Source organism: Kryptolebias marmoratus, linkage group LG1, assembly GCF_001649575.2.
Source record: "Kryptolebias marmoratus isolate JLee-2015 linkage group LG1, ASM164957v2, whole genome shotgun sequence".
In the NCBI taxonomy this organism is placed as follows: domain Eukaryota; kingdom Metazoa; phylum Chordata; class Actinopteri; order Cyprinodontiformes; family Rivulidae; genus Kryptolebias; species Kryptolebias marmoratus.
Window position 1 is genome coordinate 126397 of NC_051430.1, and position 12590 is coordinate 138986.

At 39.2% G+C, this 12590-nt stretch overlaps 1 protein-coding gene across 5 annotated transcripts in view; it reads right to left on the bottom strand.

The window, feature by feature from the left end:
* Positions 1–12590, bottom strand: part of pias2 (protein inhibitor of activated STAT, 2) — an 84009-nt gene that overhangs the window by 23594 nt on the left and 47825 nt on the right. For all 5 annotated transcript variants that reach the window (XM_037978492.1, XM_017437067.3, XM_017437065.3 and 2 more), the window contains 3 exons: positions 11650–11700; positions 11075–11165; positions 10250–10384 (listed from right to left, as the gene is read on the bottom strand). In XM_037978492.1, coding sequence (XP_037834420.1) covers positions 10250–10384; positions 11075–11165; positions 11650–11700 — 277 coding nt within the window. The remainder of the gene's footprint in view (positions 1–10249; positions 10385–11074; positions 11166–11649; positions 11701–12590) is intronic.

Genomic DNA, 12590 nt, shown 5'->3' on the forward strand with positions numbered 1-12590 from the left:
TGAGTTAATTAGCTGATTAGAGTGTGGTACCAGGTGCCATCAATTTTGAACCTTTTCACAAGATTCTAATTTTCTGATATGATGAATTTGAGATTTTCATTTGTTGTCATTTGTAATCATCAAAATTAAACGAAATAAACATTTGAAATAAATGAGTTTGTATGTAATGTATGAATATAATATACAAGTTTCACTTTTTAAATGGAATTACTGAAATCAATCTACTTTTTCATGATATTCTAATTTTATGACCAGCACCTGTAGTCTGGGGGTTATTCATCTCAACATTCATAGTGTCCTTTCTAAAATTAATATGCATTGTATCTGGGTTAATTCAACTGATGCTACAATTGATGTCTTATCTGATCCTGGTTCACAAAATCTATTTCTGATAAAGTCATCTCCATCGATGGGTACAATGTTTATCTAGCTGACAACCTTAAGAGAGAGGGTTGGGTAGCCATTTTTATAGAAAGCCAATTTTTGGTTAATGTGCTTTCTCAGTTCATCAGCAAGCAAATGGAGCTTCTGACCTTACGTGTAAAAGTATCTAAAGGATGCTGCATTACTGTAGTCTGGTGTTATAGACCCCATCAGCTATTCCTGATATGCTCTCAAAGCTGTTCCAGCTGTTATCACAGCTGCAGTACAATGAGATCATTCTGACAGGTGATCTAATCTGGGATTGGCTAAAACCTTTATCAGATGATTTTGAAGACCTTTGCAACTCCCTAAATGGTACTCAAATATTTGGGACCCCTACAAACCCTAACTTCAAATACCCATGAAAAATCCTTTTTGATTGATTTGTTCATAACCAACGTCCCCCACAAGTACTTTGAGACTGGTGTCTTTGAAAATGATGTGTGACCACTGTGTAATTGTTGCAATAAGAAATGCTAAAATTCCCAAGTGTTAAACTTGCTCAGTATAAGCAACAAATCAACTAGTTATTCAACTCTAACCAGCAGATACAACTGTTCATTCCAGTCTAACCAAAAGATCAACTGCTTATTCAAGTCTAACCAAGAGATACAGCTGTTAGTCTAGTGCAACTAACAAAACAGCTGTTCATTCCAGTCTAATAACCAACAGATGATCTGTTTATTCCTGTTGGTTATTGAAGATTAATCACCAGTTACAGCTGTTTAATCAAGTCTGACTAAAAATAAACTTTTTCCATTTTTTTTATTATTGAATTTAAAGTTTTGTCCATTTTTAAATATGCAGCTAATAGAAATTAGAACGTATCAGTAAATCAACAGTGACTATAATCCTATCCAAAATCTATTTTCATTTAACATGTGGTTAGAATCTGTTGATGTATCACCAAGCTGAACGCTCTGAAAGTGAAGACTCAACAATCACCAGATGTTTCCAGCTGTGCACCCTGATCATTGATGAGATGTCCTTCAGACAGCAAACTGAATTTGATCAACATGAAGGAAAGATGGAGACTTAGCAGAGGAAGCAAAATAAGCTCTTTTTGTTAAAAACAGGCTTTAAAGTTACTGCTGTTTAGAATACTATGAATAAGATAAATAATTATACTATGATTATAATAATTAATATACTATGAATGTGATAAGTAATTCCTGATTAATTAGTTAGTTCTTCAATAAGATCATGGGTTGCAGCTTGTTTTTAATGATTTTATTATTTTATTTCTGTAATTATTAACCTTCTGATGTAATGAGTCTATGCAGTGGAACCCCTTTGTCCAAGGCTAATTTCTCTCAAAGGAGACAAATAAAGAGATTTTAACTTTGACTTTCTTTAAATCCTCAAACTCTAAGTCAGAAACTTCTAAAAATGGAAAAAGACCAACTCATTAATTTTCTGTCTTTAAAAAGAAGTAATGTGTTTACTTGATCTCTGTACTTGTTTTTACTGCTCAAAACCTTGTCATTGTTCTTATTGTTCAGTCCTTTTAAAATCATTTTTATTTCTTTTTCTTTTTTCAGTAGTCTGTCTGAAATATGCTGATTTTGTATCTTCTGCTTTTATTGTCGCTGTTTGTGGACTTCTATTGCTGTGTCTTGACCAGGTTGTCATTGCAAATATATGGTTCTGAATTGACATACCTGTTTAATTGTTAAAAAATCAAGAGTAAATAAAAAAAATACCAAAATATTCTCAGATGATCAAGTCTATGTCTGTAATAATATGCATTTATCTTTATGGCCCTAGTTCCAATGTTGTTATAGTAAGAAAAATGTTAACTGTAATGTTATACCACAATGAGCCAAAAAAATTCATAAAAATCAATAACTCTTCCAAAAATGACCAAACTTTTTTCTAATGACCATGCCTACATGGAATTTTCTTTTATTTCTATGTTACTGGATTGAACACATTCTTTATGAAAAATTGAAAACATCATTCTCATGATGTCCAGCCAATACATAAAAATCATAAAAAATTGAAACTTTATTATACAATTTCCCAAATATTCCCACATCACCGTGTGTATATGTGGAAACATGTTAGCTCTTTAGGAAATCTCCACACTCAAGAGCTTTTGTAGAAAAAATTGTTAACCTTGTTCGTAGCTGAACTGGTCTTACTGAAACATATTCAGAAATTTGTTAAAAATCAATAATGGCTCAAAAAAATTCAGCAAATATTCACAGATAACCAGTATTATGTGCTTTGTTTGCCCAAATTTTTCAATCCACCATAGTCTAAAACTTTTTTCAAAATAAAATAGAAACCAGCTATGTTGCTTTGCATTTATGTTTTTTCTTTATTAACCACAAGGGGGCGCTCAAATTTAAACAATATTTCTTAGGGTTTGTAGTTAGGCTAGGTCTGAACAGACTACCAAATTTCAAATCGTTTGGCCAGACAGAGTCTACTGCTAGCTTCAGTTACAAACTTCGTAGATAGTAATGACATGCTTTAATATAGAACCGCAAATTTTGATCTGCACTTTTACAGATTGTGCAAGGAACATATCCTCTAAGTCTTAGCACTCTAAATTCAACAAGTAATTTTTTGTAAATTTTTCGAAATGTTAAAGGCTACACATACATTTTTGCACATAAGCCACGCCCACTTAGACCAATCATTACCATATTGATAACATAGTTTCAGGGTTGTATTCTCAAGATACCCACCAAGTTTCACGTAAATCCATTCAGCCATTTCGGCAGTATAAACTTTATTTATTGGTGCCCCCTAGGGTTGGATTAGGCCGAAAATCTTGAGAAATCTTTTTGTCGGCCTTAGGCACGACTGGTATGAAAACTATTGATAAATTGTGAATTGTTCTTAAGTTATGCTCAAACGTTTTTTTGGGGGAAAAAAAAATTGTTTACGCATAATTCATAAACTGAACATTTTTTTGAAAATCTGTTCACATCGTTTGGTTAGACAGTTGTCCAGTCCTCCTACATGAATATTCACTTCAATTGGCTTTGAGCATCGGGAGGAGTTAACGAAAGTAGGTTACACATATTTTTATAAGTTTTCTTCTAGTTAGCATAATTTAATTTTTTTTTCTCAAAACTCACGTAAAAAGGCATGGTTCACAGAACACAACAGAATAGAGATACTGTGCGTACATCTAGTTGTTGTAAAAGAATTTGCAAAAAGGCATTTTTTGCCGTAACAGCGCCACCTAGAGGTCAAATTTTGCAACTTTTCCCTCATACGTAGAGAACGCATCTCTGTAATAGCTCAGTAATTTCTGCGAAGTTAATGTTCGATTTGGCCGAGTTCAAAGCTCAAAAGTGAGATAGCATTTAAGCCACGCCCACTTCATTATAATATTGAAGATATCGTCTTAAGGTGCAGTCTTGATCATCTGTATCAAGTTTGGTGTAAATCCATCAAGCCGTTATTCAGATATAAACTTTATGAAATTATAGTGCCGCCTATTGGTAAAACCACACGAAAGGTAATACAAAGTGGCCACATGTCATCCACTATTGGGATCTAAATGCATTTTCCATAATCTTAAAGTATGGCGGAGATATTCATAGTTAACCGTTGTGCTAGCTAGCACTGAAGTGTTTGGTATTGCTTTACTCACACAAAATTCAAAATTTTTAAAACTTTTTCATCACCGCTTCAGCAAATCGGCCTATAGATGTTATGTACCAAGTTTCCCGTTGATCCAGCTTTTAATGTGGAAGTAGTATTCGAAAGTAGGTTTTGCCTTTATTGTGCTATAGCAAAAAAATCTAGTTAGGCGGAAGTGGGCATGACCAATGTAAACAAGATGCAGAATCAGCCATAGTTTCAGGTGCCATCAAGACTTTGAGTGTAGGACTTACGGTTTAGGAGTTATTCGCAAAAATGCATTGTCCTTTGTTATAGTGCCCCCTAGGTATGGGACGTTATGATATTTTTTTTGTCTGAGTAGTGGTAGCGTTTTTCTATCAGACTGCCTTGTTGGCTTTTTTCCATGAGTTTCTCATTTTTCTGGCCAACTAGTTTTACCGGAGACGAATAATAATAATACACAGTTCTGAAAAATCCGTAAAAAAACAATAGGGTTCCCTGCTTCGCTGGGAGCAGGCGAACGGCCATGCCTTGCATTGGCCGTCCGCTTGCTCCCGCGGGCTTGCAACACTAATACTAGTATTATTATTGTTATTATTATTGATACCCATTAATTTAACAAGTATGTCAATTCAAAACCATATATTTATTATTATTATCTGGTAAATTAATGGTTTTTAATAATACTATCTATTCAAATAATATTTTTTTAATATTATGGTTATTATTACAATAACAGTGTATATCTATGAACCTGAATAATAGTGTTCATGTAAAATTAGGCTCATCTTACTCTTAATATCGTTAGTCCTCAGCATTGTTTACACAGTGCTGTGTCTTTAAGAATACTTTAGCAAGACAGCGTCATTTTTGTCGCACATCGGCATGAGCCTTTAAAGTGGTGTGTCATGTCTATAGCTCATTGGGTCCAGGTGTATTTTCTATTGGAAGACACTGAAAAACACATGCTAATGATGTAAGTAATTACAAATACAAACATGGAGAGTAGAGCAAGTAAAACAGCAGAGTGAAGAAATGTGGTCAATTTGTCCTCCAGCAGTCTAAACCTATAGCAATATAACTAAGGGATAGCTAAGGAAGCCCAAGCCAACCGTAACAATAGAATTAACCTACACGGAAAGTTTAAGACCAGTCTTAAAAGTAGACAGTACAATTTTGACAGCCTGGTGGGAATACGTCAAAATCAATAAGTCTTCAATTCTCCCATGCGGACGTACACCCATTTGGAACAACCCAGACATCCTGCAAAATAAAAGGGCTCTTAACTTTTTAACATGGAGTAGCAAAGGAAGTCATTTAGAGAATATATTTGATTGAAGAGATTTTGTGCCTTTTTATGTTCTAGAAGATTCATATGGCATTGACAAACATAAGATCTTTGAATATCATCAAATAAAATCTATTATCCAGTCCAAAATTTAAGATTAAACAGAAAAACATAGAACTTCCTCCAGTAATAACTAGTCTCCTTAAATTACAACACCTAAAGTTACTCTCAAAAACTTTCATAAAACCTTCAGAAGTAGATTTAACTATCTTACTTCCTATCAGTCAATGGTTTGTTGACTTATCTACTGGTACAGATTTGAACTTTTGGAGTAAAATTTGTATAAACTGATTTAGAATGACCCAAAATGGCAACCTTCAACTTATACAATATAAAATCCTTTCTGCCATCCTAGAATTTACTACACAAGACAAAGGATGTTCCAAACGGGTTTTCCACTTACTAATACGTGCACAAACTGCATGGGAGATCTTCCTGATAACTACCTACATGCTTTCTGGAACTGTTCGCCTGTGTACGGCTTTTGGATAAAAGTTTGTGAAGACTTATCAACATGCCTAATGTTCCAGTTTGTCCCTCACTTTGCCTTCTTGGTGACATCACAAAAGTGGACTTGGAAACGTGTCACACCCTCTTTGCAGTTCTGGGCATTGCAAAAAAAGCGATACTTAACTGAAAGAACAAAAAGAATTCAAATATTTTTTTAAAAAAATGCTAACAGATTGTATTTCCATGTAGAGAATGTCTGCTTGTAGGGAAGAACAACAAAAGGAATTTGAATTGATTTGGTCTCCAATAATTAAATACATCGCTTAGTGGTGTGGAGGGTGTAGGCTTGCTGCCTTGGCATCGGGGCTGAGGGGTGGGGGGTGGGGGCTGCTCGCGCTGGGTTGTTAGGTAGGTAGGTAGGTACATTTATTTATATAGCACTTTTCAGCACAAGGCGACTCAAACAAAATTACAGACAGAGTTACAGAACATGACAAGATAACTAAGCTAAAACACGACAATGCTAACCAAAGTACAGGATAAAAAAAATACTAAAACATGATATACAGCCGAAGTAAAACCAGACATATCTAAGCATGAGCTAAGACAGTCAAAAATGGTAGCTAAACTAAACAGATCTAAGCATGACTAAATGTACAGAACTAAACTAAGTACAGGAAGAGAAAGCTAAACTAAACAGTACCAAATTTCTAAATGGTACCAGTGGCCCGCTAAAACAGCCGATGTAATAATTACTAAGAAGAGAAAGAGAGAAAGAGGGAAGGAGGAGGGGGGGAGTGAGAGAGATGACAGAAACGAGTGCAAAAGCAGAGTATGAGTATGAAATTGTGTCTTTGTTTCTAGACGGTAGGAGGCAGTGTGATGCATTTGTGTGTGTGTGTGTTTGCAGAAAAGTCCATGAATCACGTTCACAGATGTTCACAGGCAAGAAGGCAACGAGCTTCTGTTGACATAAATTCCAGGGAGAATTGATAAGACTTTGACCTTCAAGGTCACATTGGGAAGCCAAATTTAGATAATAACAGAGTTGTTTTGGAACAGGCTGACTTTGTTTTGAGTCTGCCTTGAAGTCTTTGCTGGTACATTCTCGAATCCAAATAGTCGAATTTCAGGTCAAACCTGTTGTTCCAAAACGAGCAGCTTCTCCAAGATTTTAACCTTTTCCATATTCTGAGTCCAGAAATTGCATTTAGTCCAGAGGCCATTGTCTTTGATGATGGAATATCAGCCATTTTGGAGTAGTTTGCAATTTCGCTCCTGTTTACAGTCTGAGTGCTGGTCGATCCGTGAACCCATCAACGAATTTGACTATAATCCAGGTAACTGCCTGGTCCAAAGAGCAGAAATCCTATTATCAAAAACCCAAATATGTAAGGAACCTCCACGTCGGTAGGTACACAGTCTTCCACTCCTGCCAGGAATCCACTGTATATCCAGCGAGACATATCCCGAGACTGGACTCTCCTTCACCCAGTCGAGAAAATTGTATCAATTGCATTGAGAAACCTGGGGCGCTGGGGCGGTGCTGTCTTTGGGCAGACTGGGCATTGGGTGCTTCCCTTGGGTGGCGGTGTGTCCAGCGTGGAGGTGTCGGTGGTGGGGTTAAGGGTATCAAAGCGGGGTTGGCCCAGGGTCCACTATGCCCTCCTGCCACTCCTGGCTGGTACATGTGGGTCCAAGGCTGGGTCTCTGGGCAGTTTGGGGCCTGCTCTAGCCTCTGCCTTTGTGTCGAGTATGGGGGGTCTCCCTGGTGTCCCTTGCCCGGCGAGCGGGTCACATCCCCTATCCTCCAGCATATGAAACACAACTCAACTGTAGGGCCTTGATGTGTGGGGCAGAGAGCCCTGCAGGCATGGGAGGAGCACCAGACAGTGCCCCTACTCCCCACCTCCACCTGCCATGTTTGGGCCCTCTCTGCACCTTTATTTTATTGCAACAGAGACACTTAGGGCTCTAGGATTGGGGAGAGTCCTGCTGTTTGCAAGCAGTGGGCCTCGCTCATCCCTCCCGCAACCCCATTTTAACGCACCTTATGCCCTTTTACACAGGCTCTAAAGGTCCCGGCTCCACTCTACTCGGCTTGCTTTGCGCGCGTTTCCATCTGCATTTCTTCGAGGTCGGCCCTGCTTCTTTGGTCCCTGCTTCCATCCATCCAGAGCATTTTTTCCACTGCGCCTCTCTTCCTGAAGTCTCAGGAGAACCCCCATAAGTTTAAAACACAGCAACAACACAGGGCCAAAGTTGTCCATAGCACTTCCGTTGTTTACACAACTTGCGCCAAGTTTTCGTAGCCCCCTTTGCTCCTGTCCTGGCGCCTGTGCTGGTTTGGCGGGGGCCAGGGTTTTGGAGGTGGCTGGGGGTCTCTGACGGTGTTGTTGAGGGGGCTGCCTGCAGGTTGCTGCCCTCTTAGTGTGAGGTTGTTCGTGTGGGTCCCGGAGTGATGGGCTCCCGCTGGGTGGTTCTATGGTTCATGGAGATGTCAGCTCTGTTGGGGTCTCAGGGGCTGTGCTGGGCTCTGGTGGGTGTCCCCTCCCACTAGACCTCTTGGGAGGATGGCTCACCAGGGAGGATGGGTATATGCCCTTTTTTGGTGCTGGGTGGTTTCTCTACAGGGGGCTGGTGTAGGTGCCGAGCCGTTGGGGAGTTGGGTCCTGAGCTTCACCTGCCTGGCGGGAGGTGGTAGCATGGCTGGGTTGGGGGGCTGGTGCCCTGCATCTCTCTCTATACCTCTTTGGCCTGAAGGCTACTGATCCTGTGCTTCGCTGACGACCTATCTCTGTGCAGACGAGCAGCTGCCTTGGGGTGGTGCCGGGTGTTTGTTTGCCTGGGGCTGTTACAGCCCTCTGGGACTGGATCCACCTGTCCTTTCTGCTCTTTGGGTGCTGTAGATTGTGGGCTTTCACAGTTAGTCTTTCTGTCTTCCTGTTACACATACACCTACCCACCCACCCACACACACCGACTCACAAACAGTCCTGATGGTTGAAGGTCATTCAGGATACTACTCCAACAATGTGGCCTGCAACTATGATGCTTAATTTAGTCTTTATTCAATTAGGATTTCATCTTGAGATATACTTTTTGTAGAGCAAATCTGTTTTGGCACTTGTAGGCAGCCATTTTTACATGGTATGCCTAAAATACCATCACAAGACAAAAAAAAAGAAACGGGTTGTCAGCCTAACAGACAAAAACTAAAGGTTGGAAACACAAGGAACCACAAGTAAAACTGCAGTCAGAGCAAAGTGCTCTGTTAGGAAAATATGGAACAATGAGATTTTATTTAAGATAGAGCTTGGTTGTTGAGATCTTTGTATGTTAGAAATACAATTTTAAATAATATTCTGAATTTGACAGGGAGCCAATGGAGAGAAGTTAAAAATGGAGTAATATGACCTCATTAGAACTCTGGCAGCAGTATTTTGGATCAACTGAAGACTTTTTAAAGGGCTTTTGGGACACCCAGACAATAAAGAATTACAATAGTCCAACCTAGATGTGATAAATGCATGGACCAGTTTTTCCGCATCATGTTTGTTAAGATCTGTGCTTTTGTGTTATTTTTGATAAACTTTATGCTTGTTTTATGGTCATGTTTCCCCTCCAGAGTGAGACAGACTCCAACCCCTCTCCAAGAGTTGGCTTCCAGAGCCCAAGCTGTGCAGAGAGTGCAACTATATTTAGTTGGTATCGCTCAACATTGCACAGAAGCTCCAGCTCCTTACCAGCCAGTCAGATGACATTCCATGTCCCTAGTGTTAGTTTATGTTGCCAAGAATCAACATGGTCAGGGAACTTCCCTTGTTTACGAACCAGCTTGCATGGCATTCAAGTCAAAGGAACAGATAAACTGTTTATTCCAGTCTAACCAACAAACCAGCTGCTTATTCAAGTCAAGCCAACAGATGCAGCTGTTGAGTCCAGTGCAACTAACAGATACAGCAATTTATTTCAGACTTACCAACAGATAAAACTGTTTTCTCCAGTGTAATTAACACATCAGCTATTATTCTAGTCTAACCAACAGATCAGCTATTTATTCCAGTCTAACCAACATATCAGTTAGTTATTCAAGTCTAACCAACAGATCCAGCTGTTTATTCCAGTCTAACAAACAAATCATGTGTTTTTTTTTAAACTAACCAACAGATACAATGGTTGAGTCCAGCGCAACCAACATATACTTTAATATATTTTAACTGATATCTTGTTTTGTCTAACAAACAGATACAGCCATTTTTCCAGGCTAATCAACAGATGCAGCGAATCTTTCTGACTGATGTTTGTTCTGACTGCTATTGTTAACTACTCCAGACAACGACAGTTGAGTTAATCAATCAATCAATCATAACCTTTCCCTAGTGGCCCACAAATCAAATGTACAAGTATGTGGAATAAAACCAAAACTTTAACTGCCCTGACCTTTCCGACCTCAGGTGCCCATGTGATTGAGATCTGATTGGGCACAGCAGACGAGAGTCTGATGAGAGACGTGATGTTCAGAGGTCTTCCAGGTCTCTTCTGTTCCACACCATTTTTTAGTGGTAGTACATAACCCTGCAGGCAGAAAATGATTAGTATTTTTTATAGGATTCTTCAAATGTGTTAGATCTATGCCCCTTTTCTACAGGCTCTAAAGGTCCCGGCTCCACTCTACTTTGCTTGCTTTGCGTGCGTTTACACCGGCATTTTTTCGAGGCTGGTCCCTGCTTTTTTGGTCCCTACTTTGGAGTAGGGCCAGCCGGGCCGGCCCTGCTTTTGTGGGTGGCGCAAGCTTAGCTTCCATTCAGCTCATTGGTCGTGGGTGTGGCCAGATACAAGCATAAAGAGCGAACAGTAGGAATGTAAACAACAGTGTTAGCTTACCCTGCAACGTTTATGCCGTCTGTCCCCCAGCTGAAGGTGCTGTAAAGCCTGAAATATCCGGGGGATAACAGCTGTCCTACTCCGTGCAACAATCACGGCATCCAGAGCATTTCTTCCACTGCAAAAACCAGTGTTGTTGCTGGTTTTTAAACTTATGGGGAATGTTGTCCATAGCGCTTCCGTTGTTTCCACAAATGACGCCAAGTCTCGGTAGTGCACCCCCCCGCAGCCCCGGCACCTGCTACCGACCAAACTGGCCGGTGGAAATGCGATGCATTTTTTATAGAGCCGAGCAGAGTAGAGTAGAGAGGGACTTCTGAAATAGACCCAGTGGAAAAGGGGCATTAGCTTTCTGTTTAAATGTAAAAAAGGAGCCCTTACAGGTAAAGGAAACTGTTTTCCATTGACCTTTATACATAGACTGTTGGGGTAATTATCCTCCTGAGGACAACTTGTTTCTGACAAACAGAATCTGAAAACACAAAAAAACTTTAAACATTGAATTTACAGCACTGTGTCAAATTTTTTATTATTTTACATGTTTCACCAAATCATTTGTCTTTAAAAGTATTATAAAACAATGTGTGTCAATACAAAGATCACATATCAGGATTCACAAATATCACCTTCGCAAATAAAGATAGTTCATATTAAAATGTGCAAATCAGTGCCTTTATCAAATAAAAATTTATATTAAAAAATTTAACCCGCTGAACTGCTAAGTAAATGTCTCAGACAGCGGAAACCCAGTGTAGAGGAAGAGGAGCAGGAGGAACCATCATGGAACCCTGCCCCTGCATGGCATGTTATCACCAGAAGATTGAAGATTAGCCCCAGGAGGGAGGCAAACCTACAACCTTCTTGCTTTGAACCACTAACCACTGCTCCACTGTGCCACCCCAATACTAAACCATATTCAGTATTTCATAATATTTCGAAATTTTGCAAATTCTCACCTCAGTTGAATTTGAACCATATAGTCTCTTCTGCCACCTGGTAGGTAGTCTCTGTAAACACAAGGTACAATTATTTTTAACAGACCATGTGACTAAAAAACAAAACCATTTAACAAACAGACTTTAATAAATGACAAATGGACTGTACCTATATAGCACCTTTCTAGCCAATCAGGCTACTCAAAGCTGTTTACAACACAATCTGTGCCCTCATTTACCCATCCACACACATTTATACAGCACTGAATCTCTCCAAAGCTAATCTGATTAAATTATTCTATGGAGACTAATCAATGCTTTAAACTCATACACCAATGTGGCACACATCGGAGGCAATGAGGGGTTCAGTGTCTTGCCCAGGGACACTTCAACATGTGACTCCTGGCAGGAATCAAACCTCCAACTCTCATTGGGGGACGACTGCTCTAACCACTGAACCACAGCCGATCACGTTACTATGTTAGTAACATGATCCATTAATTAATCTTGTGACTAACACACTTGAATGAATTATGTGACTCTAATACACTTTAAAGTCTGTTAGTCAAAAGATTCATTAAACTCTGTTAGACTTTAAAATGTTAGGTGGCTCTAAAGTTCTAATGAATCATAAAACTCTCATAGACTTTAACAAACCATGTTACTAACACACTAAAATGCCACATGACTAAATAACTTTAACAAATCATGTGACTCTAATAGACTTTTTTGGATTATAATTCAATTCAATTCAAATTCAAAAATACTTTCTTAATTCCAAAGGGAAATTAAATGTTGACGTAGCTCATTTAAATCAAGGAGTTATTATAGATGGTGATGGCTGTGGGCAGGAAAGATCTCCTGTAGCGGTCCGTTTTACAACTAATCTGAAGAAGCCTTTGACTAAAGAGACTCTGTTTTCCGATGACGGTCTCATGAAGAGGATGGTCAGGGTTGTCCAT